Genomic DNA, 27,849 nt, shown 5'->3' on the forward strand with positions numbered 1-27,849 from the left:
ATTCATTCTGATTTTGATCTTCAATGTTTGGCTCTATTTAGTATGTATAATAAAGAAGGGATTATGGAGTTACTCGTTAGTCATAAAACTGAGATTTCTGGTTCAATAAGTTCAGGAATTATAGCTTTTGATGACCAGCCACAAAGTTCTGGAATTATACCTTTTGAGAAGCCACGGATTGATTATGATGTTCCAGATAAAATTAAGGAACCGTTGAAGTCTGCTCACTGGTTACATCTCTTTCAAGGAGTTGAACAGTTGTTTCCGGGAGGTGTTGAACAAGTTCGTTGTGATTTACAGAAGTATCACGCAGCAGCTGGTTATGAATACATGGTATATAGGAATGAGAAGTTGAGGATTGGTGCACGTTGTGCTAATAAGAACAAAGAGGAGAAATGTGACTGGCATTTATATGCTGTGTCTGTTGATGGTGTTGTAGGAAGTCCTTTTATTATCAAGGAACTAAATAATCAGCATACTTGTGTTGGTGGATTTGTTAACATGCCACGGATATCGAAGAAACTAGTTAGTAGCTTGATTATTGATGAAATTAAACAGGATCCTAATAAGAAAACTAAGCATATTATGGAATCTTTTACGAGAGACTTCGGCTTTGACATTAGTCGTTATTATGCATACGCAGGTAAGAAGCATGCACTGAATACTTCATGTGGAGAGAACGAGAAATCTTTTATGTTCTTGAACTGGTATAAAAACAAGTTGATTGAAACTAATCCTGGTTCTCACGTGGTTTTGGAAGTTGAAGAAGGGACCCATAAATTTCAGAGGATGTTTATCTGTTTTGAAGCTTGTAGTCGTGGATTCAATTTCTGTCGTCCTGTATTATTCGTTGATGCGGCTCACTTGAAAAGCAAGTACCTTGGTCATATGATGGCAGCAACAGGTCTAACCGGAAATGATGGTAAGGTTTTTATCATTTTTTTATGTTGGTTTCATCATTTTTTTATGTTGGTTTCATCATTTTTTATGTTTGGTTTTCATCCCATCTTATGCTTGTGTTATGCTTTCTGTTCATGTTACAGAAATCTTCCCTCTTGCTTATGGTGTGGTTTCATCGGAGAATGAAGCGAACTGGAAATGGTTTTTGGATAATTTGAAGAAAGTCCTTTCTCCTTTGCGACCAAAGCTTACTTTTGTGAGTGATCGAGGTATTGAATTGGTAACACAAATTCCTATTGTTTTTCCTGAGGCTTTTCATGGTTGGTGCTACTGGCATATGGAATGCAATATCAATACATGCTTACCAAAGAGTTGCAAAGTTTATAACAAATATGTATTGGGACTGTTTAAGAAATGTGCGTATGCTTCTACTCATAAAGAATTTTCAGAGAATTGGGATAAGTTGAGGAAGGTTCAAAATCAGAAGTTACAAGACTATCTAAGTAGAGCTCCTCTTGATAAATGGGCAAGTTTTTTCTTCAAGGGTCGACGATATGGTAGGTTGTGTTCAAATATTGCTGAGAGTTTCAATGGTTCGGTCGTTGAAGAGAGAGAGAAGCCTATAGCCATCATGGTTGATGAGATCAGGGTGAAGCTAATGGACCAAATGTGTAAACGTCGTGAGGACTCTGCTAACTTAATGAAATGGCGTCAAACTCTATGTCCAGAATATGAAGCTCTACTCCACGACAACAAGATGCATGGATGTAACTACCAAGTCACCAAGTCGTCGGAATATGTGTTTGAAGTTCATGCTTCATTAACACAGACTGTCGATTTGAAAAGAAGAACATGTTCTTGCAACCGTTGGCGTATTGACGGTTTCCCGTGTGCCCATGCTGTCCGTTGCATCATGGTGAATGGAGAAGATCCTTACAATTATGTTGAGCACTATTTTACAGTAAAGTTCTACCGAGAATCGTATAAACATGCAATCAATCCTGTTCCCACAGTCGAAAAGCCCGTGACAGTGTCGCCGAAATCGATGGTTTTTGGTCCGAATAATGGACCACAACCAGGACGTCCATCGAAGAAGAAGAGGATTCCTAATACAGGTTCAGTTGCCAATAAGAAGATGAGAACCTGTGGTTCCTGCAAGTTTTGACCACCCATAATAAACGGACATGCCCTTCTCGTCAGATTTCATGAGAACTTGGGGTCATTTCGACTAGACTACAATATGTGGTTCCTGCAAGTCATCGAATTTTACTCTTAGTTTCGTTTGCTAGACTACAATATGTGTTTCATTTACTATTTCATATTTTTTTTTTTAGAAGTTAATATGCTGCAGGTGTTTTCATTTTATATTTTGACTAAGAATAATAATTTTGATTAAGTTTAAGTTTTTCAGAATTTTTACAGGCCTTTATAGTTTGGTGTAACCGAATCAGGTTTCATCATTTTTTTGATGAAACCACAAAGGGTTTCATCATTTTTTGATGAAACCAGAAAGGGTTTTATCTTATTTTTGGTGGAACCATTGTTTTACTGTCACTTTTTCTTCTATATTTTTTGACAACACAGTAGATGATGTTTTGTCTACTGTTTATTGGTGCCGCAAATATATGACACATCATTTATGGATAGTTTTTATAAAAATGAGACATCATATTTTTGTAGACATAAGCTTTTAAGGAAATACAACTGAAATAGCACGAAATCGTTTTTTATATAAACTGTAACCATTTCACAAGTACATTAAACTTCAACTAAAACTTGAATCTGCAAGGAGAACTGTATGTCAAGGAGTATCATCATTACAATAACCATTTCAAAAGTAATTTAAAATTCAACTAAAACTGAATGTTCAATAGGACTGGCACGACATGCGAGTATTATTCTATATTGTCAAGGAGTATCTTCAACGCCAACTTTGGTCTCATATTATGCACCTTTTCTCGTATATCATCTGTAGACATGTTTCCTTTCAAGAGGCTCTTCATGTAATAGCAAACATGCAGGCCACAATCGTTCCTGAAAAACCAAAACAATGTCTCAATTGTTACAAAGTGACTAGCTGAGAGTGTTCTGATATTAGTATCTATATGTAAAGCATTCGGTTACAAGTGATGTAATGATTTCAAGCATATGCATATGTGAAATATAAACTTCCAAACATAACTTACCCTATTTGTTCACAACATGTAGGGTTGTGCAAAGAGTATGTTGTTGGCTGACTTGCCTGCTGATCACAGGGGAGCTTTGCGTCGTGCTGTGCAAATGCTGATACTATACGTTGTTTCATGCTTTCAGCACTTTTTCTGCATTCCTCTCCCGTGGAAGCCAAGGAGTTGTAGTGATAAAATTCCCCGGTTTCAAAATCAAAAGTAAGCAATGTCCAATGGTTTACATCTCCAAGTGATGTCAGCAACGGAACGAACAAAAACCGCACGCTATAATCCATTTTGTCGATGAAGCCTTCTATTACAGCACCACATTTCTTTCCTAATGAGTGACATGTCTGAAACAAAATACCAGATAAAAGCTCCTTAATTAGTTACAGACATGCAAGTTTGATGAAACCAAACTTTGTTCCATCAAAATTAACCATATAAACAACATCATTTTTTGTTTTCCACAACTATTTTTTATGCCAAAAAATTTACATTAAACAATTTCGGAGTAAACTTACATAGGCAAATGTGCTTATAAACACAGCTCTCTGGTACTTTGGAGAACCATCTTGTTTCAACTTATTTTTTTTGATGTTGTTTTGCAGCTTCAAAATGTAGAACTCTATAATGTCTCCTGCGACGTCACCCTCTCTCATCAAATTATCCATCATCTTCCCCGATATATGTAATTGAAGATTTAAATGCTCCCACGCCGTTGACCTGTTAATTTTATTTTTTAAAAAGCTAGTCAATGATGGATAAAAAAAGGAGAAACAATGCATAACTTGGAACAAAATTTTGATGAAACCAGTCTTGGTTACATCAGTTATTTCCCAATTACCTTTCATTATTCTTTCTGAAAAAAGTGGTCACGAGGGGTTTCTCATTTCTGTTGAGTACTTTCAAGATCTTCAAGTTATCAACTGGTTTCAACTTCACCCCCTGTACTTCCTGCACCTTCTTGTTCTCCTTGCACTTACGAGCTGTAACCTTTCTTCTTTTTTTCACACTGGTGTTGTAATCCTGCATTCTGATAGGTGGAACCAAATTCCTTCTGTCTTCCCTCATTCTTGTAACCATGTTACTCATCCTTTGCGCAGCACTGAGTTCTCCATGTCCTTTCTCTTGACTGTCACACTGCGACAGTCCTAAATCAAATCCAGGTTGTTCATTCTCTAACTCAAGTAAATCATTCGCCATCTTTACAGCTGAGTAGTAGTATACGCTTCCAACATTTGGCTTTGACGACGAACAACCTTTCTTATTGTATTCATATTCCATTTTCCTGATAACATCTTCATCAATTACAAATTGAGTTTCGTTTTCTTCTTGTTCAATAATTTGCTTCATTTCAGATTCTACCCGCTCTGCCACCTTGATATCCTCAACGGTATTTGGAGTCAACTCAGTACCCTCTCCTTCTTGTTCATCATTGGTGACTGGCATCGACGAAGAAGCTTTGCTCATTTCAGATTCCACCCGCTCTGCCACCTTGATATCCTCAATGGTATTTGGAGTCAACTCAGTACCCTCTCCTTCTTGTTCATCATTGGTGACTGGCATCGATGAAGTAGCTTTCTCCATTTCAGATTCAACCCGCTCTGCCACCTTGATATCCTCAACGGTATTTGGAGTCAACTCAGTACCCTCTCCTTCTTGTTCATCATTGGTGACTGGCATCGATGAAGTAGCTTTCTCCATTTCAGATTCAACCCGCTCTGCCACCTTGATATCCTCGATATTATTTGGAGTCAACTCAGTACCATCTCCTTCTTGTTCATCATCGGTGACTGTCTTCGACGAAGAAGATATGACCTGCTCTTGTTCAGATTCTTGTTGATTTATCATGTTAACATCCCTTGTTATCACCTGCAATATTAAGATACCTAAGTTATTTTACTTTTCATCTTCCTGTGTCAAAACCTAATGCTGTAAAAATCAAAAACTTCTGAAAGAATAAAAAGAACTGGCCAATTCATCAAACAAACATTAACTTGAAATGATGAAACCAAATCTGGTTTCATCAAAAGAATGATGGAACCAAATCTGGTTTCATCAAAAAATGATGAAATGTATAAGAAAATTGTAATATATGCGAGTAATTCAATTGTTACTAAGAAAAATCAAATCTATCTTTGTACCAGTTGTTGTTCCCTGTCCTCGGCATCATATTTTGCTAGCAGTGATTCTTCTTCTTCAGAAAGAACATATGTAGCATTGGTCCTAAGCTTTTCAATCAATGATCGCGCAAATTGGTATTTGGCTTTGAAGGAGTTAGCTTCACTGCTAGCACCAACATTTTCTTCATCTTGCACTTTGACCGGCACTTCATTTTCTTCATCTGGCACAACAATTTCCACTTCATCTACGGGATCAGCCAAGCGCATTTCTGATTCGTCATACTGAAGCAAGAATGATCCCTTTCGGTGACCAATATTCTCCTGCAGTACACAAGAAAAATTGGTTTCAGCTAAAAAATTTGATGAATCCAAAACTGGTTTCATCAAAAAAGTAAATCTGAACAAGAAAATATTTACCAAAATTCGTTTAAAATAAAACAGACGACATACCAAGCATAGCATTTTTAATGGTAACAAGTAATGGTAACAACTCATAGCAATAATCTAATAAAACCCTCGAAGATTTCGAATATTGTCTAACAAAAATATCAAATAAAACCCTCGAAGTTATCTAAGAAACAAAAATTCAGCTAGAATTTTTGATGAAACCAAAATTGGTTCCATCAGAAAAGTAAATCTTCTAAGTAAATATTTACCTTAGACCAAAGTTCTGTTTTTTCTTCAAGATTCTCAAAGTTAGACAATACTTGTTGACAGATGTTGCTAAGGTTCCATCTAGCAAACCTCGGATACTTGTCTAGCCCATGCTTTCTTTGTGCGATCTTTGTCATCTCTGCCAACCAATACTGCAAAAAAAAAACAACAACCAATATTCAAATTAATCATCAAAAACAAGTCGCTTAATATTCAACAACCATTATTGAAAAAAAATACTGAACTTATGAAAAAAAAGAACAAATCTTAACTTACCAGAGGGTATATTACACAACCAACAACATTTTCTACGTCTGTTCTGTTTGTCATTATCGAATCAAGTACATAGTCATGGAAGACTTCCGGCCAGCACACCTTGTTCATATCAAACACCATATACAAGTATAAAGAACCTCCTTGGTTGGCATACTTATTGATTATGGGAGGAAGTACCCTGACGCGAAATTCCAATTGATGTACACGAGTTTGCACTCAAGCATACTAAAATTCATATAAGTGACAGAGCTCTACTAAGATAGTTTCACTATGGACATCATATTCGGAGTCAACAAATCACATGGATAGATTAAGAGATGGATATAGAAAAACATAGATGGTTTTGATGTTGACTAAGTGAACAATGTTTCTCATATCTGTCTGAAGGCCACTTCCAAGATGAACCTATCCTAAATGACTGAGTTACCGGTCTGACTAATATCAACACACTGGCATATACAAGGGAACCAGTGGTCAATAGTCCTAATTCTAGGTCAACACAACTGGCATATACAAGGGTACCAGTGGTCGACTTTATTGAATTTTATTCCGTTTGGTCTAATGGTCTGGTCTCAATTTTTTTTTTCATAACATTTTTTTTTTCTTTTTTTTTCATAACATTTTTTTTTTTTTTTTCATAACTTTTTTTTTTTTTCTTTCATAACTTTTTTTCATGGGTATCTCAATCACTCTATTTCACCCTAGCAATGGTAACAACTTGAATCGTGAGCCCCACCTAATCACTTAGAGAAACATAGTTTAAAATGAAAAATAAATAAAAACAGAAGTGAAAAGGACTCAACGAGATATGGTGAAACTACCATGTTATTTCTAACACCTGAGCTCTGTGCTTTTGAATAGACTCTTTAGATGTTTCCATCTAGTCAGATTGGTTCCTCAACTCCTAAAACCAACATGCTTCCATCCACTTAGATTGGTTAGTGCAAACCTTAATAGGCATAAATTTCTAGGTTCTGGAGTTTATTTATAATGCAACTAAAAAGTTTCTCCCATACCCCCAAATTAAACGTAACATTGTCCTCAATGTTCAAAAGATAAAATTAAAAGCATGAACAAGGAGAAACTGTTATCATTCGAAGCAAAGAGTTAAGGAAAGATATTACCGTGTTGCATGAGCATGGGATACCTCCCAAGAAGTAAAATGTATTTTTTTTTCTTGCTGTCAGTAGAATGTCCTCAAACAAGGTGTGGGTATGGTACCCAAAAATAGATATCCAATCAATATATAGAGTCTGAAAAGTTGAGGATCATCCCAACTGGTCCGGTCGGCTGAAAATATGAACCTGCAAACACTATAAAGCTCCAAATGGATGCGTAAGTTCATTCCCAATATAAATCTGTAAGTAATATTCAAGTCATGCATGGACAGGATAATTAAATCACTCCCGTAAGAAATAAGTTCAGATTGTTTGACAGTTTCTATTCGCGGGGCACGCTCTAAATCAGGTTCCAAATCAGCGGAAATAACTTCCACGGCTGAAAGTTCAGTCGTGGAACAAGGGCTCAATAGAGCAATAATATCATGACTCATAGACCCACTATCATCTACAACGGTTTCATTATGAATATTATCAAGATGAGAAAAACCATAACTTGATAGGTCATACAATGGTTTAAAGGTCAAGGTCGGACCTTTCTCGGCTGATGAAACTAGTCGAGTCTCGGCCAATACTAGAGGTTCTATTATGGGCTTCCATTTATTAGTGTCTAGCAGTGGTGTGGAGTCTAATAAGGCATTGACTTCACAAATAAAACTATCATCATCAAAATCATACCCAAAATGAGTTAAGCAAACCTCTAGTGGATCTTCCAATTGGTCCTTGCAAAAGCTTTGTGAATCCATACTTTCTTTTCACCCGCAACACTTTTTAAGGTACCTAAAAAAAATCAAATAAACTGCGTAAAAAGGAACTAAAAAAAAAAAAAATCTAAAGAAAACAAAAATAAATATACAAAAATAAAAAATAAAATAAAACAATTATGTACAAGAAAATTGATATCAATCAGAGAGTACTATACAGCCACTCCCCGGCAGCGGCGCCAAAAACTTGATAGGTTGGGAAACCTACAATAAAATACTGCAAGTGCACAGCGTCTAACTAGTAGACAATGGCAAGTACAGGTCATTCCCACGAGGAGTGTGAAATACTCTGCTAACTAATACCAAAACTAAATAATCAAATAAGTAATGTTTTAACGATTTTCAAAAGGCCGGAACAAAATGAAATAATAATAATTTTAACAATAAACAAAATGAAAACGGGTTATCAGGGTTTTCGGTTTCCACCAATTAAATCGTGTGAACTCTACTAATTTTATATATTACTCAAGACAAATATTGAAATTAATTTCACGTCTCGGAAGATAGTATGTTAAAATCCAAAATATTGTTTCTCCGCTGTAAATTCCTTCGCTTCATCGGTAGTGATTCTATAAAGCATTATTTATCAATCCTAAAGCATATCACGTCAAAGAATTTAACCCAAGCACGCCATATCAATTGAAAAGCATAAATAATCAAAATAATCACATGAACAATTATACACCAAGCTATATGAAGTGAAAATACTAATCAATCAAATCATTATTAAAAATATCATCGTAGAGAGTACACAATTGAATTGGTTTCTACCTAAACCCTAATATGGATCTAGTTAGCCATGGCTTTCTCAAAAGCCATAAACAAATATCAAATAAAAACAATAGCTAATCCAAAAACGGAATTGAAACAAAACTTCAAACCGTAAACGGCTGTGAAGCCGCAACAGCAGCAGCCTCCCTTCCTTCCTTCTCTGTCTACGGCTCTCGCCTGCTCCCCCCTTCGCATTTTTCTTTTCTTTTTTTTATAGTGCTGCGAAAGAATACAACATAAGACCTAGCAACATTTTCCAAGGCCCAGTCCATTTGGGTCCATTACCAGCTTCCAAATTCAGACCCATTACCAAGATCCGACCACGGCTTCCTATACCTGACCACCTGACATCACCACAAAACCACCGGATATACGAGTACTCTTTGCTGTTTTCTCGGCTTAAAATTCCAGCTGAATCTTCGCCGAAATCTTCACAGATTCACATTCATGCTCAACCTCCTTGGTAAACTCTATCTCTTTGCTTTCCTGACACTTTACACGAGCCTATAACACTCGAGCCAACACCACTTCTCCATGTTGCCGGGTGTTCTCAATTAACTCCAGTTTCAGACTACATAAAACACCAATCTTCAGGCCATTACCAGATACTGATTTCGAAACCAGTTCTTTCCCGAGCATGGCCGCAACTCTATTTTCACGCTGTCTCGAACGATAGCCATCATCACCGATATCATAGACTTCCTGTTTTGTCACGAAAACTCAACTGCCAAACTTGCTCAACTGTCACACAGACTCGAGCTCTTTATTTCTCCTTTATTATCGATTACTACAGCCAACTCCGGTCTCGTGCACCGAGGTATATTCTGCTTCAACAGTTCTCGACCACAGCTCCTTCTTGTTAACCGGCAGGCGGCAGCAACATCTCTTTCCATTCCCTGACCTTCTACATCTTGTCAGTTGCAACTTGCAACCAGTTCCACCATTGGTTCATCGACTTCCCATAGCTCAGCCATCAACAACAGCTCCATCAGCACTAACAACAATCCGTTCAATCCGAAAAGAGCAACACCAAGTTGAGGTGTTTGACAGAAGGCCATTAAATGCCATGCAATCGTTATCTGCATCCCCACCTTGGACACGGGATCCTCCATGTCGAACTCAAATCAGTTGGCAGACAGTCCATCTCCATTACGTCTGCAGACTTATTTAACCACCACTGCCACCAGTTGTTTCTATTCTCTGAGCTGCATCTCGTTCCTGACTGGTTGCACAAGCTCATATCAAAAAGACCCACTGAGAACTCCGCATTAGCTGCCAACATCAACGGCAGTGAACTCTTCATCTCCTTACTGCTTTCACCCATGAAAACTATTAAAGCCAACAGCTTTCTCCATCACTTCATTATCGAACACAACTGATCATAGCAGCTTAATCTCAGCCAACCCATCTTCTCAGCGTAAATACCTTATTCATTCACTGCCTTCAACAGCTGAATCACAGTTTCATCGTTGTTGCTGTATTTCAGTTCACAACCATGAGCATGGCAACACCACCAACTCGACTCCATCTCCATGGCAGCTGACATGATGAGAAAGATTTGGGTGCGAGTGAATAATGGCAGCTGCTTCGAATTCTTTCCAAGAAAATGCTCGAAACTCCTTTCTTTTAGAGAACCACCAGCTCGAACGTTGATGAGTAATAAGAATTTCTTTCTCCTTCACAGATGACGAAATGTTGCTTGTATTTCGGTATATGGTGGGGAGTTAGCCACATCCACCTTTCTCTTAATGATGAAACACCACCTGCTTGCTTAAGAAATGAAGCTCTTGACGTCTTTGTTCACCTTTTGACCGTGCCAACCAGTGTCAGTGAAATTTAGCCTTTTCAGTTCACGACAACATTTCGACTCCTTTATATTGTCATGGTAACTAGACTGGTTGCTGATACATGGAAGTACCAGGCCAACCCATTTCATCATTCTCGTTGCAAATACTTATTTCTCCAAAAACACCTACAAGACATAAAATATCAAAATAAACAAAATCGAGTACTAATATTACAGAGAATTGAGACTAATATAGACACATAAATGCGTCTATCAAAGTACTTTGCTGCGAGAGTCTGCCCACATTTGTTAGGGACAAATACTGAAACCAACAGAAACATTACGAAAAACTTGACAAAGTCATCCGCTCTGGTTTCATCATTTGCGGCTTCCAGCATACGCTTTTCAATATCGGTTTTTTTTGTCTTTTTATTTCCAGCAAAATAATTATCCACAAAGACGTTAACCTTTTTAACCAGATCTTCATCAATGTCGTCTGCTTCTACATAATTCACCATTTGGAAACCAAAAGTCACAGCAAAATGTTCTGGAATTGTCCGCAAAATCATTTTCCTTGATCTTGCTAATTTGAAACAATACGGGAGCTTACCATCAAGTCTGTTTTCAATTGTACTTAAAAACATTATTACTGCTTTTGTCTTTTTGATGAGCTCATCTTTGCTCATTACGCCATCATAGAACGGCTCAAAGAAACGCCGAAAGGACATGATTTAAGAGCTTTCAAATGCAGTTGCTTATTTTTTATCAACTCCTTAATTTTCACTGCTAGCTCGCACAAATGATGCAACGAGCACCTGTATGGTTCCTTATCTCTTTTTACCTATTGTGAAACCAAAATTAAACCATAAGAGAATAATAAATAATAATGATGAAACCATAAGACATAAACTTGTAATGATGAAACCATAAGCACGAACAAAGTGATGAAACCATAAGCATAATTGAAACTTGTATGAAACCATAAGATTACGTAACATAGCGCCAATCTCCACAGTTTGAATTCAAATCAACAGCCAATAACAACTCTAGAAGTAAACCAATAACTAAAAATGATGAAACCAATTTTGGGTTTCATTAAGAAACAGAAAATGATATCTGGTTTCATCGCAAATCTGTTACATCATTCTTGCAGACCTAAACCTAACAAATGAAAAGTGATGAAACCCAGAATTGTTTCATAAAAAAAAACAGATTATACTTTGGTTTCATCAACTAAACAACAAATGAAATATGGTTTCATCAAATAGAAAAAAAATATCTGGTTGCATCAAGTATACAAACAATTGAAATCTGTTTTCATTTGGTTACATCAAACAAACTGAAACCTAAACCTAAACCAAAGAAACGATGTAACCAAATGAAAACAGAACCTAACCTAAGAAATGAAACCTAAAAGCAAACAGAAAACCAACCCATAAATCAAATGAAACCTAATAATCTTTTGAATTCAAACTCGAAATCAACTTGAAAGCAAGTTCGATTTCTTACCTTTAGGAGATGGTTTCGCTATTTTCTTTAGCTTTTCATCTTTCTTTTTCGCCTGTTGATTTTGTTTCTTCACCATTTGTGGTTGAAAAATTAGGTCAGATTTTGTAGCAGTGGTTGAAATACGCAACCTTAGAATAAGAGAAGAAGGTAAAATCGAGAAGATGATGACGAATACAGATTGATTTTGAACAATTTTGGCTTAGGGATGAGCAGATTGATTTTGAATGAATACAGGAGCGGATTGATTTTTGAACGAACAGAATGATTTTGAACGAACAGGAGCGGAGGTTTTAAGAAACTTTTTCCGTTAGTGGGTCGTTTTCTTTCTCAGTTTCTTTTGGGTTGAATTAGGGGAGGGTAGTTTAGACAGTTTATGATATTTGGGGTTTTTGTATCACTTTTGTTTGGATGGGTTTTTTGTAGATGGGTTATAACCCCTTTGAAAACTTATATATATATTTTTGTTATGGAAACTTCATTTATATCGAAAAAAAGTAAAACGAACCGACCACGGGCATATATTTGTTTCTTCCAAAAGTTTAAGAGACCGAAAGAGGTTAGACGGGTTTGTTTGAAGCGTCGACAAATGGAGTAGAGCTGCCCAGCCAAATGCCAAGTAATATCAACCAGTTTACAACTTTCAACAGCCAACAAAATGTCCAATTCTTTTGCATGTCAAAGATACGGCAGGGATAAAGTAAAGCATAAAACATCTTCGGATACACTTGTCCTAGCATGATGAACCAACATGACCACGTGTCAGAGTAGCAACAAACGAAGACACTTGTGCTATTTTCGGACGGCCACATTTACATGCAAAAATTATACGTGTGTGCTATAAACTGCAAGACTGAAGCAGCAGTGGCAATATTTTTTCAATTTCTCCTACACCACACTCTTGAAGTAGTTTCTCAACAAAACATAGACTTAAACTTAGCTGAAGAAGGAAACTCTCCTTGAAGAATTCATCACTGTTTAGCTGAAGAAGGAAATCGAAACTAGCTGAAGTAATAATCTTTACAGGTTGAAAATGAAGGTATCCTCATCTTTGCAAAACTTTAAGTTCTACTTAAAAATTTTTAACGGTTTCTTATATCATCACTACTTAAATAAGTTCTATGATTTGATTGTTCATGTAAACTAAAATGAAGTTGTGGTTCGTTTTCTTTTTATATTTTGTTACCATCATGTTAACATATTCAAAAATTTGCATTTGCTTTTGTATTCTTCTTTGAAATTTGAATCACATAATTTGAACTTTTCAAGCTCAAAAGAAAGTAACAAAAGAAATAACAGCTTGATATTAGTCAATGTCAAGGGTCAAAACACAAACTGTTTTCTCAACAGAACATTTAATTTACCTTGTACGATTATTTTTTTGGGGTTTGTTGAAGGTTACTGAGACGAGAGCAACTAGGGCTCATAGTGGAGGAGATGATCAACATGTAACTACAAGAAAGCAAAAACAACATGCAGAAACTAAGCAAACAGGTGATCAAGAGATTGAACAAAAATCAAAGAAACCCAAGTCAGAAAAGGGAGATGAACCTGATGTTGATGTTAATGCGAAATCAACAGAAGAGGAGGATATAGTTAAGGACTTTGAAGATTTCTGCAACACCATTAGAAAATCTCTCTCCGTTGAACAGATGAGGCAAATTCTTAAAGCTAATGAACAAGATGACTCTGGCACCGATGATGCGGTAGTACCCAGATGTCAAGATATGTTGTTTTATGGTCCCTTGGACAAATGCCCTATTTGCAGGGGTCCCTTGGAGTACACCGGCAGCAACTACTCATGCTCGGGAATATACAGTGAGTGGTCAAGTTGTACTTACAAAACAAAGGATCCTCCTAGGATAGAGGATAAACTTAAGTTACCTGATGAGATCTCTGCTGTAGAAGGTGTTGGCGAGGTAAAGTCTCTTAACTTATAACTATACCGATTTTCATATATGTACAGAATAATAACTTTTATGAGGTTGGATTGAATTTCACGATATCATGTCTCATGTTTGTTAATGCACGCAGCTTATAAAGAAACGTCAAGACCCAAAAAATCGCCATACCAGAAAACTAAATGCAGCTGAAAAGGTATTTAGTGGGATGCTGATATCACTATCTGGACGTCTTTCCCGGACACATGTGAGTCGAACAAGTGTATTATATGTCTCATTTTTTTTTTTGTTCTTCAGCAATTTTGATAGGCATTAAGCTTTTTTGTGTGATAACTTAATGCAGCAATACTGGAAAAAAGAAATCCTAAAGAATGGTGGAAAAGTTTCAAACACAATCCCACAGGGTAACTTTTCTTTTAACAAAACATCAGGAGTGTATGTTTATTTACCTCCGCTACTATTTGGTTCTTATCAGTCAGCATTTTTTGGCTGCGTAGGTGTAACCTGTCTTGTCGTATCCCCCGCTGAACGAGAACGTGGTGGATCGGGGAAGGTCACTGAAGCAATGTAATGTTCATTATTATACAATTTTTTTTCTTTACTTGATCTTTGCTAGAAATTTTGTTGGTAATTTTAGTTTGTGAAATCTAATGTAGGGAAAGAGGAATACATGTGGTGAGTGAAGCCTGGTTAATTGAGAGCATTGACAAACAATCGGCCCAACCTGTTGAAGCTTACGATGTTGTTAGCGATCTTACTACGTATGGCGAGGGTATTCCATTGGATAAAATGGATCCTAGTGAAGAAGCACTAGAGACCTTGAATGCTGAGGTACTATTTACATGCTGATTTTTTTTGGAGTTACTGTCAGCTCTTGGGCTTTAGCCGGGGGCTAAAGCCTCTTCTTCCGACTTCCTTCTGCTGTGTATGTACTTGCAGCTAAAGCTTTATGGGAAGCGAGGAGTCTATAAGGACACCAGATTACGGGAGGAGGGTGGGGAAATCCTCGAGAAGGATGGAATCCTTTACAACTGCGCTTTCTCTCGATGTGATAAAGGAAGAGAACTAAACGAGTATTGCATACTTCCTTTCTCCTGTTTGTTTTTTCCTAGTGATGAAGAGTGCTGTATCGTTGAAGATGCAGTACTGTTAGGTTTATGAAAGGCTTAAACATATCATTAGTTAATCTATCCATGTTTTGGTAATATGCAGCTATTGTATTATGCAACTTATTGTGGTGCCTGAGAACCGGTTACATCTTTACTTCAAGAAGGGGCAAGTGGGAGATGATGACAAGGCTGAAGAGAGGCTCGAGGAGAAGGATAATGTTGATGATGCAGTGAAGGAGTTTGCGGAGCTGTTCAAGGAAGTTACAGGAAACGAATTTGAGCCATGGGAGAGGGAGAAAAAAATCCAGAAGAAGCATACGAAGTTTTATCCCGTGGACATGGTGCAGTCCCTTGGTCCTTGCAGCTGATTATGTTCACTTACTGACTTTAGGGTCAAACACTTACAATAGTCAATCTTTTGTGTATGGTGTTTCCAGGACGACGGTGTCGATGTTCGGCACGGTGGTCTGGGTCTTAGGCAACTTGGAGTAGCCGCTGCACATTCCAAACTGGACCCCCTTGTGGCAAATTTTCTGAAGGTTCTATGTAGTCAAGAGATCTATAGGTTAGTGATACCCAATACAGTCTTTCTGAACGAATTTTCATGGTTAGGTTGGCTGACTTAGATTTGTGTTTAGGTATGCTCTAATGGAGATGGGTCTGGACTCACCTGATTTACCTATGGGGATGCTGACAGACCTGCATTTGAATAGATGTAAGCAAAAGTGATGTTGTAGTACATGCAAGTATGGTCACCCACCCAATTTCTAACAGATGATAGGTGATAACCTTTTCAGGTGAGGAAGTTCTGAACGAGTTCATAGACAAGTTCAAAATGACTACGGAAACTGGACAGAACAATGAAGCAATTTGGTCAGATTTCAGCCAGAGATGGTTCACTCTTATGCATTCCACCAGGCCTTTCATCTTTAGAGACTACCATGAGATAGCAGACTACGTAAGCTAATCCTGGATAGCGTTTTCTCTTATTTTTATTCGTAAGGTTGTACCAAGACTGACATTACCATTCTTTCCAAATTCTGTATGGGCAGGCGGCGGCAGCATTGGAGACAGTTCGTGATATAAATGTGGCTTCTCGTGTTGTAGGGGACATGACAGGGTCTACTATTGATGACCCATTGTCCGACAGGTTTGAGAAAATGGGATGCTCGATCAGGCCTGTGGATAAGAACAGCGAAGACTACAAGATGATTCAGAATTACCTTGAGAAGACATATGAGCCAGTGAAGATTGAAGATGTTGTAAGTGTGCTGTGCCTTGTGCAAGTCTTTTCAGTCTCTGGCAGTGTTCCCAAATGTTTTAACGTGGATTTTGTTCCATCTATTTGCAGGATTATGGTGTATCGCTTGAGAATGTATTCGCTGTCGAACCAAGTGCTGGTCCTTCTTTTGATGATATCAAGAAGTTGCCTAACAAGGTTCTCTTGTGGTGTGGTGAGTTATTCGCATCCCTGTGCGGTTGTCACGTATTCCATTTCCTAGATACACTGCTGAATTATGTGTGCGTTCTGTATCTTTCAGGCTCTAGGAGCTCCAATCTGCTGAGGCATCTGCACAAAGGGTTTCTGCCTGCGATATGTTCTCTGCCTGTGCCTGGCTATATGGTATGATATGTCAACTCCTTAACGCTTACCTGATCTGAACCATGTTCTTTTCTGATGGACTTTCAAATGTGTAGTTTGGTAGAGCAATTGTGTGCTCTGATGCTTCGGCTGAAGCTGCTAGGTACGGATTCACAGCTGTTGATAGGCCAGAAGGGTTCTTGATTTTAGCTGTTGCTTCACTAGGTGATCAGATTACAGAAGTCACCAGTCCACCTGAGGTACAAAGTTCAGGTCTTTTGGGAGTAGGTGTCCCTAGGAGAGCAGGGCATTTCTTGGATAGTTGAGATAATGGATTTTACTATGTACAGGATACGAAGCCTTTGGAAGAGAAGAAGGCAGGTGTGAAGGGATTGGGAAGAAAGAAAACGGACGAGGCAGAACATTTTACGTGGAAAGATGATATCAAAGTTCCTTGCGGTCGATTGATTCCTTCTGAGCACAAAGACAGTCCACTGGAGTTTAATGAATATGCTGCTTATGATCCGAAACAGGTACTGCTCGAGTTTTGGGTTCGAAGTTGTGGGCGTTGAGATGTAGTATTCGTTGATTTTCATGAACTTGATGGTTTCGTATTTTCTTGGTGATATTGTGCAGGTTAGCATCAGGTTTGTTGTTGGAGTGAAGTATGAAGAGAAGGCTCCCCTGATGGATACGGAGGAGGAGGAGTAGAGCTATGTCAAGGAAATCGCACGGGACTGGTTTTCAAGATTTGGGCCGACGTAGGTGGCGGGGATTCGATTTTGTGGATTTTGGTTGTGAATCCAGGATGTTCTGTTTTTTTGTTGAAGTTATTTTGTGTTGTAATTACAGAAGCTGTAGTCGAATGGGAAGGTAATGAGATATATAATGTATCCACCATCTTTGTGTTTAGTTCCTTGTTTCTTTTGAACATGTAAATCGAACTTTGTTAGTTCTCTGGTTTACCGATCCATACCCAGTTAATTAGTGATTTCGTTGTTAAAAATCGCTTTATGGTGAGCTATCCAGATATTGAAAGGTTTAGGCCAGAGGGATCGAGGGGCCGCTATCTCGTACCCGGGCTGCTTAAACCCCAGGAACTTTTTGATATACCCCAATTCTAAAAATTGTAACTAGGGGTGGCCATTTGCCCCACCCAAACCCATCCCCGTGGGTATCCCATCCCGCCCCGTTTGGGTAGGGTTTTACGAGCACAAATGGGGGTTTGGGTAGGGATATGGGTAGGGGTTTGGGTAGGGATATGGGTAATATCCGAAACCTAAGCTACGCACAAATGGGGATGGGTCGACCTAAGCTACGCACAAATGGGGATGGGTCGGGATATAAACCTGAGCTGCGGGGATGGGATTCAAGGTCCCCGCCCTATACCCGTCTAAGTTACGGGGATGGGATGGGATTCAAGGTCCCTGCCCCATGATGGGTCGGGATATAAACCTGAGCTGCGGGGATGGGATTCAAGGTCCTCGCCCCATACCCGTCTAAGTTACGGGGATGGGATGGGATTCAAGGTCCCTGCCGGGTCGGGATATAAACCTGAGCTGCGGGGATGGGATTCAAGGTCCCCGCCCCATACCCGTCTAAGTTACGGGGATGGGATGGGATTCAAGGTCCCTGCCCCATACCCGTCCAGTTTCATATTATAAGGATTTCGATTTTTATGCAAGAATTTGTATCGAATTTTATACTTCTACCACTTAGTCGAGCTTTCTTATATTTATTATATTCTTGATCGTTCATGTATATTCATCACTTTCATTTCTTTATTGTGATCAAACACATTCTTGGATCTTTTTTGTATCGAAAGGACAAAGTAGAAAAACTAAGAAGTCATTTAAATTTTCTTTTGCTCACACTAAGAATTTCTGAACTTAAAAAGTAGAAAAACTAAGAAGTCATTTAAAAATAAGGACAAAGTAGAAAAATTAAGAAGTCATTTAAACTTTTTTTTTTTGCTCACATTAAGAATTTCTGAATTTAAAATTTTAGAATTCTTATATTATTATTTTTATTTGCTTCATATTTAAGTTTTGATTATAAATAAATTCATGTATTAACTCCGTGTTACGGGTAACAATGATAACCTGCCCCGAACGGATATTCCCAATACCCGCCCCGCTCCAATTCATGTGTGTAACGGGACGGGTATGGGTATTTTTTTCACGAACGGAGTGACTGGGATAGGCATACACGCCCCGTGACCATCCCTAATTGTAACTGTAAATCTGTCCCGTTCAAGCATTACAACCTTCTTTCTTTTCCATCACGTCTGTTTCAGAAAGCATTAACCAGGAGTTCTATAACAACCTTTTATGAAATTATTAATGTGTTATTGTCTGTAAGTTTACGGTTTACACATACACTGGCATCAAGTCTTATGTGTTATTCTCAATTTAATGGGCCAGATGGGGTATATGGATCTTGGCTTTAGAGGGGATCCATTCATTTGGACAAACAACCAAAAAGGCCAAGACAACATCCAAGAAAGAGAAGACTTGAGAACAGACGATCCTCACACTCATCTTCTGCATTCAAGAAAGAAGAGACCCGATCGAGCGAATAGCAAACCAACAATGGAGAACAACCGATCCTCACGTTGGAATTACTCATCTTCTGTGAAGAGCGTCAGATCATGCTTCTATCCTACTCCAAATGAAAGTTTTAGACTGGTGGGGAGCAAAACTTACAAATTTAAGCACCTATGGTTATCTCATCCTCAGCTTCATCAAGTGGTTAATTCAGTATGGGATAAGCTACATGACTCGGACCCACCTTTAAACCTCCAGCCCAAACTCATATCAACCAGCGAAATCGTAACGAAATGGAACAAGATCAACTTCGGCCACCTACCCACGTTGATTAAAAAATCAACTGCGAAAATCAAGGCAACCTAACATCAATGTGCGATGTAGACTGACACTGAACTGGAAATTGGATTCAACAAGAAAAGCAACTCTGAATTGAACACCTAAATCTACTAGATTTCCATGCAACTTACTGGCGACAGAGATCCTGAGTACAGTGGCATTAATCTGGAGACCGCAACACAACAGTCTTCCACACCAAGGCTACAACTCACAGAAGTTGTAACAACATACAAAAACTCTAAGATCCTCATGGAAAAGTGGGGGTCTAACAACCTCACCCAATAATTCGCTTAGCAATATGTATGGACTAACTCCAATATACTTTTAAGAGAATCAGCTAGACAGTCAGACTCAATCTCAATAAAAAGCATATCAAAGAGTTATATCTCAATTTGTCGATTCAATACTTACTCAAGCAAATAGAAATCTGCGAGTCTAATTGAATACAAGAGAAATTAACTTGAACTGTACCAAAGACCAATGTTCAAGTATCAATCAGTTTCAATCAACAACCAAAGGTTGGATTTACCAATACCAAAGGTTGGATTTACCAATTGATCGATTCAACACACAACCTGTGATATTTCAATTATATAGCAAAATATAATGTGGAAAAGAAATAACACAGCCACCGTAAATTTTGTTAAAGAGGAAATCACAAATGCAGAAAAACCCCGGGACCTAGTCCAGATTGAACGCACACTGTATTAAGCCGCAACAGACACTAGCCTACTACAAACTAGCTTCAGTCTGGACTGTAGTTGAACCTCAATCAATCTCACACTGACCCAAGATAAAGTTGCGCTTTTCGTCTCTAATCTCAGCAGGATACTACGCACTTGATTCCCTTAGTTGATCTCACCGACAACTAAGAGTTGCTACAACCTTAAGTCGAAGACTTTAAACAAATTTGTATCACACAGAAAAATCTACAAGAATAGATAAATCTGTCGCCCACAGAAATACCTACGAGTTTGTTCCGTCTTTTGATAAATCAAGGTGAACAGGAACCAATTGATAGCCCGGACTTATATTTCCCAAGAAAAGCCTAGAATTATCAATCACCTCACAATAATCTTAATCGACTAGCGAAACAAGATATAACGGAATCACAAACGATGAGACGAAGATGTTTGTGACTTCTTTTCTATCTTGGATATCAGAGAAATCAATCTCAAGCCAATATTATGATTGTACTCAAATACGATAGAAACAACAAGATCATATCACGCAACTACAGAGAAAATAGTTGGGTCTGACTTCACAATCCCAATGAAGTCTTCAAGTCGTTAACCTACAGGGTCTCGGTAGAAACCTAAGGTTAAAGGAGAATAGACTCTAGCTTATACAACTAGTATCACACAGGAGGTGTGGGGATTAGGTTTCCCAGTTGCTAGAGTTCTCCTTTATATAGTCTTCAAATCAGGGTTTGCAATCAATGCTACCTTGGTAACAAAGCATTCAATATTCACCGATAGATGAAAACCTGATTAGATTCAAGCTAATATCTTTCAACCATTAGATCTAACTTAGCTTGGTATAAACAAATGAAATGCACGTTCATTTAGGTTCGTGTAACCGTACCTAAACGTGTTCACCTAGTTGGTTCAACAGTAGTTAACCAAATGGTTAGCGATATGAGCACTTTCATATCAACCATATTCATCTTCACCATAACTATTTTAAATGACTCAAAAGAACTAGTTAGAGAGTTGTTCAATTGCTTAGATTTTATAGAAGTATACAAGACACAATCGAAGCAAAAACGATTTTGATTCACTCGAATCGATTCATGAACTTTATAGCCACGGTTTGGAAATATGCATTCCTTAGTTTATATAAGTTTAAGTTCACGAATAAACCGTTTTTAGAAAATAACCCACTCAAGTATGCATATCGGTACGCATACTTAAGTGCCCGGATTAAGTTTGTCTTCAGTTCACAAACTCCAGCGGAAATTCACGGGACGTGAACTTCCGACAGTACGCGTACAGGTACGCACACTTTAGTTCTGGTTATCCTGAGCAGCAAAGCACGCATACTTCGGTTCAAGGATTATGGACTTACACACGTATGAGTTCACATACAACATTTATATCCATTCAAAGTTATATATTCTAAACTCTCATTTCAATCATTGAAATATTCTTAGAGGATGTTAAATAGAGGTTACTCACACACTATTCTTCATCAAAGCGATTTTCAAAGATATTGAAATAATCAACATGACTTTCGTCACTTGTTAAGATGAACTTGGCCAAAGCGAAAGCTTACCAACACATATTTCGAGAAATAGATAAGCGAGATAAACTCGGCTCGAAATAGCAAATGTGTATAACCGAAGTCTATATAGCAATACGACTTTTTTCTCAATATAGGAGATAGAGTAGATAAACTTTTGAGTTATAGATAAGTTCAAGTCTCCACATATCTTTTAGTCGATGAAGTTCCACCAGTTCCTTGAGTAGTTCTTCGTCTTTGTATGATGAACTCCGTGGAGTCTAGATCTCAACTACACTTTCTATCCTAGTCCGACACTTAGCTATAAGTAGACTAGAAATCAGGATAGGTTTTGTAACTAAACTTGACAAACAAGCTTGAGATAGGAACGCTTGCGAGTTCGGCCGAGCAGTGCTCTAACAATCTCCCCCTTTGTCAATTTTAGTGACAAAACTATCAATACATATGGAATACAAAATAAATAAACTTTGCAGCTTCTCTTCCACATGCATGATCTCCTTGGTTCTTCAACATTACTCGAAATCTTCGTCACTTCCAAGTACTCCAATGATTCCAAAGGTTGTAAGTTCAGCATCATCGTTGTTGAAAATCCGTATCCATAACAATGTGAAAGAAAATGATCGCAATCATTGTTACACAATGTCATAGTATTATTACACAACATCAAAGTTCAATTGTATCACAACTTCGACAACAATACTATGGTGATATGTATCAGTCCCCCTTAGTCAATACTCCATCTCACATGGAAACCACTCCCCCTTACATAATGATCCGAAAACGATATGTATTTGTAGTGTGAACTACACATTAATTCTCCCCCCTTTTGTCAATAAAATTAGCAAAGGTACGAAAACTAGTGGGATCCTAATGAAATTTCCACAGAGACACTTCATGACCAAAATAAAGTACATATCAACTTTTTAGATGCAATCATATAGCCGAAACTAAATGCATTCATCTAGGAGTTTGTATAGATACAAGATAACCCCTATAATATTCCACAGTCGCACTCCCCACAAGGATTTGGCAACTAAGCACAAGTTCAATTAAGAACTCTCCCCATAAAATATTATTCTCGAAAGAACAACAAGAGTGACCTTACTTTCACAAGAAAATAAGGATTTCTTTGGATTATTACACTAAAAAACCTAACAGAAAAATCAACCTACTGAAACAAATGCAGAATTGAAGTAAACACTTACTGGAGTTCCAAACACAATTGCCCAAAAGATCGAGATAAGTTCAAGGGCAAGAGTTTTAGGAATAACTAATGAACCAAAACGACACCAATAGACTGTCGTAAGTGTTGAAATGTAGTAGTGTCTAATGGTTTGGTAAGTATATCAGCCAATTGTTGTACGGAAGGCACAAATTCTATATTTATGATACCATTTTCATAGACATCTCGAATAAAATGGTACCTTATATCAATGTGCTTTGTTCTTGAGTGCTCAACGGGATTCTCAATGATTCGAATCGCGTTGGAGTTATCACAAAAGATATTTATTATTCCAGTATCAATTCCATAATCAGCCAACATTTGTTTCATCCAGAGAAGTTGAGTACAACATGAGACGACAGCAATATATTCTGCTTCACATGTAGACAGGGATTGTGAATTTTGTTTCTTGCTATGCCAAGCCACAAGATTCAATCCTACGTAGTAGAAACCCCCTGATGTACTTTTTCTGTCTTCTACACATCCTGCCCAATCAACATCTGAATAAGCAGAAAGGTCAGTGTTAGTATCAAAGGTGTAAGATAGGCCATACCCGACCGTGTGATTCACATATCGTATGATCCTTTTTGCAGCTGCAAGATGAGATTCCTTTGGGTTAGCCTGAAATCTAGCACAACAACCAACACTAAAAGCAATATCAGGTCTAGTAGTTGTAAGATATAAAAGGCTACCGATAATAGATAGATATATTTTTTGATCCACATTTACTCCTTTCTCATCTCTGTGTAGTTTACCAGTGGTGGGCATAGGTGTCAGTTTTGGATTTGACTTATCCAGACCAAACCTTGAGACAAGATCCTTAGCATGTTTTTCTTGAGATAAGTAAATTTCATCCTTATGTTGTTGAATTTGTAATCCTAAGAAGAACTTTAATTCACCAACATTGCTCATTTCAAATTATTTGCCAATAGAGACTTTAAAATATTTTGCAAATTTCTCAGAAGTTGAACCATAGATGATATCATCTACATAGACTTGAGAAATGAGAACATCTTTCCCACTCCATTTGGTTAAAAAGGTTTTATCAGCTCCGCCTCTCGAAAAACCTTTCCTAAGAAAAGAAGTAGTAAGTTTTTTGAACCAGGCTCTAGGTGCTTGTTTCAACCCATATAATGCCTTTTTAAGCTTAAGAACATGATAAGGGAAATCAGGATTTTCAAAACCCTTAGGTTGAGGCTCAACCGTTGAGCGAGATAAACCTCTTCCATTTAAATTTCTGTTTAGGAACGCGGATTTTATGTCCATTTGAAACAGCTTAACCTTAAGAAAATAAGCATAAGCTAATAACAACCGAATGGACTCAAGGCATGCCACAAGAGCAAAGGTTTCGTCAAAGTCAATACCTTCAATCTGTGAATATCCTTGAGAGACAAGTCTGGCTTTATTTCTGACAATTGTGCCAAATTCATCGGACTTACTCTTCAATATTTATTTAGTACCAACAATATTGATATTGGAGCGACAAGGTACTAGTTCCCACACGTCTTGTATTTGAAATTGATTTAACTCTTAATGCATTGCATTCACCCAAAAGGGATCGCTAAGAGCTTCATCAATATTTCTCGGTTCTACTTGTGAAAGATAACAACCAAAATTGCAAATATTTTGAAGTTGTCCTCTTGTCTTAGCAGTAGAATCTCTACCTCCAATAATATAGTTGGGATCATGATTCCTTTGAACCCAGAGGTGTCGAGGAGGGACACGCTCTTGTTCAACAGGAGTAGCCTGATCAGTGCTCTTCTCCTAGTCACTAGAACTATCAGTAACAGTTGGGATGACTTTAACTGATTCTGGGATTTCTTTGAGTTTCTCAATCGTCTCAGTTGGAGGCAATTCAGCAGGAGAATTATCATGATGAAAATTACTAATATCATCGATATAACATTAGCGGACTCCATCATAACTTGGTGAAAAAGCGGGGGTCTAACAGCACCACCCAATATTTTGCTTAGCAATCTATATGGACTAACTCCGAAATACTTTACTAGAGAATCAACTAGACAGTCAGACTCAATTTAGATAAAAGTATCTCAAGGAGTTAATATCTCTCTTTTGTTTTTGATATTACTCAACTAGAAATCAGCAAGTCCAAATCAAACACAAGGAATACTTGGACGATACCAAAGACCAATGTCCAAGGATCAATCAATATCAATTAACAACCAAAGGTCGGATTTCCAATTGATGATCACAAACGCACAACCTGTATTATTTCAATTATATAACAAATATAATGCGGAAATAGAAATAACACAGACACCATAATTTTGTTAACGAGGAAACCGCAAATGCAGAAAAACCCCGGGACCTAGTCCAGATTGAATACACACTGTATTAAGCCGCTACAGACACTAGCCTACTCCAAGCTAACTTCGGACTGGACTATAGTTGAACCCCAATCAGTCTCCCACTAATTCAAGGTACAGTTGTACTCCCTACGCCTCTGATCCCAGCAGGACACTGCGCACTTGATTCCCTTAGCTGATCTCACCCACAACTAAGAGTTGCTGCAACCCAAAATCGCAGACTTGATAATAAACAAATCTGTCTCACACAGAAAAGTCTATCAAAGGATAAATCTGTCTCCCACAGAAGAACCCTAGGTTTTTGTTCCGTCTTATGATATGAAATCAAGGTGAACATGAACCAATTGATAATCCGGTCTTATATTCCCGAAGAACAACCTAGATTAATCAATCACCTCTCAACAGTCTTACTTGAATACACAAGAGGACGTAGAGGAATCACAAACATTGAGACGGAGATGTTTGTGACTTCTTTATCTTGCCTATCGGAGAACTCTCATGATCTCAAGCCAATCAATAAGATTGTACTCGTACGATAGAAAATGCATCAGATCACACAACTACGATAAAAGTAGTATCGGTCTGGCTTCACAATCCCAATGAAGTCTTTAAGTCGTTAACCTGGTTTTAGAGAAGAAAACCAAAGGTTAGAGGAGAATCGACTCTAGCGAGCGCATTAGTATCACACATACGTGTGGGGATTAGTTTTACCCAATGCTAGATGTCTCCTATATATAGTCTTCAAATCAAGGTTTTGCCTTAGTTACAAAGCAATCAATATTCACCGTTATATGAAAACCTAATATAGATTCAAGCTAATATTTCTCAACCGTTAGATCGAAAACTTAGCTTGTCACACACACTTGAGATATACGTTTACTGGGTTTGTGAAAACCGTGCCCAAACGTGTACGTGTATGTTGGTTCAACATAGTAACCCAAAAGGTTAACCATATGAGCATTTCATATTAACCTTGTTCTTCTTCACCATAACTAGTTCAATTGACTCAAATGAACTAGTTAGAGAGTTGTTCAATTGCTATGAGATCTTATGTAACTACACAAGACACAATTGAAACAAAGATAATTCGATTCGATTTGAATCGGCTCATGAACTTTATAGCGATGGTTTGCATACTTCATTTCTTAGTAATTTAAGTTTCATGTTTCGAGCACATCTTTAGATCATAACCCACTCAAGTGCGCAAGCAAGTTCGCGGACTTAAGGTAACCGGAAGAGTTTTCCAAACTCAGCAGAAAATCTCGGCAAGGAGACTTCCGCCAGTTCGCGGACTAAACACGCAAACGAGTTTTTGGAAAATCTCAGCAGAAATTCTCGGCAAGAGAACTTCCGTCAGTTCGCGGACTGAGTTCACAAACTGAGTTCGGACTTGGCAAAGCCAATTCCTCCGTTACTCTCAATCAACAAAGTTCGCAAACTTCGGATTAAGGAATAAGGCTTATGCACATATGTGTTACCACACAATGCTTATATCCATCATTGGTTATATTGACCTAAACTCTCATTCCAACCATTGAAACATTCTTAGAGGACGTTATATAGTTGTTACACTATTTCTCGTCAAAGCGATTTTCAAAGTGATTGAAACAATATGACTTTCGTCATTAGGTGAAGATAAACCTGATCAAAGCGAAACGTTTTACCAACACATGATTTCGAGATATAGATAGGCAAGATATACTCGGCTCGAAATATCAAATGTGTATAATCCAGTCTATATAGCATACGACTTTTGTCTCATAAGAAGTAGGAGATAGAAGAGATAAACTTTTGAGTGATAGATAAGTTCAAGTCTCCACATACCTTTTTGTTGATGAAGTTCTACGGTTCCTTGTGTATATCTTCGTCGTTGTATGATGAATCGCCATGAAGTCCTTGAGCTCAACTACACTTTTATATCCTAGTCTGAGACTTAGCTATATAGACTAGAAATCAAGACTCATAGTTTTGATCACTAACATTGACAAACATGCTTGAGATTGCAACGCATGCGAGGTCGACCGAGCTATGCTATAACAATCTACCTCTTTGCCAATTTTAGTGACAAAACTATTAATACATATGAAATACAATAAAGATAAACTTTAGTGGCTCCTATTCCATAGTCTAATCTTCAACGTTCCCTGAAATCTTCGTCCTTCCAAGTACTCCAATGATCCCAAAGGTTGTAAGTTTAGAATCACCGTTGTTGAAGATCCGTAGCTATAACAATGAGAGAAATCGAGATTCTCGATCATCATTATACGGTGGCATAGTATTATTATGTAACATCAAAGTCCAATTGCATCACGACTTTAACAATAATACTACGGTGATATGTATCACTCCCCCTTAGTTAATATTACATCTCACATGGAAACCACTCCCCCTTACACAATGATCCGAAAACCATATGTACATGTAGTAGAACTACACATTAATTCTCCCCATTTTTGTCAATAAAATTGGCAAAGGTACCAGAACGGGTTCCTAATGAAATTTCCGAGAAGAGA

The 27,849-nt window shown here is 37.9% G+C and overlaps 1 protein-coding gene across 1 annotated transcript; it reads left to right on the top strand.

Moving 5' to 3' along the window:
* The first annotated feature begins 42 nt into the window (after nt 1–42).
* On the top strand, nt 43–17,372 carry LOC113312647 (putative poly [ADP-ribose] polymerase 3). Its single transcript, XM_026561383.1, has 17 exons — nt 43–442; nt 13,420–13,970; nt 14,104–14,217; nt 14,314–14,374; nt 14,468–14,537; nt 14,627–14,801; nt 14,910–15,043; nt 15,183–15,420; nt 15,517–15,644; nt 15,718–15,794; nt 15,877–16,037; nt 16,132–16,341; nt 16,431–16,533; nt 16,621–16,703; nt 16,778–16,921; nt 17,012–17,194; nt 17,298–17,372. The coding sequence occupies exons 1-17, from the start codon at nt 43–45 to the stop codon at nt 17,370–17,372; spliced, it is 2,907 nt and encodes a 968-aa protein (XP_026417168.1).
* Nucleotides 17,373–27,849: the final 10,477 nt, after the last annotated feature.

This window comes from Papaver somniferum, chromosome 9, assembly GCF_003573695.1.
Source record: "Papaver somniferum cultivar HN1 chromosome 9, ASM357369v1, whole genome shotgun sequence".
NCBI classification, from domain to species: Eukaryota; Viridiplantae; Streptophyta; class Magnoliopsida; order Ranunculales; family Papaveraceae; genus Papaver; species Papaver somniferum.

Coding starts and splice junctions, on each gene's coding strand:
- LOC113312647 (XM_026561383.1), top strand. CDS start 43: ATGTATAATAAAGAAGGGATTATGGAGTTACTCGTTAGTCATAAAACT. Junction 15,044..15,182: donor AAAGGAAGAGAACTAAACGA/GTATTGCATACT, acceptor GGTAATATGCAG/CTATTGTATTATGCAACTTA. Junction 16,342..16,430: donor CAGTGAAGATTGAAGATGTT/GTAAGTGTGCTG, acceptor ATCTATTTGCAG/GATTATGGTGTATCGCTTGA.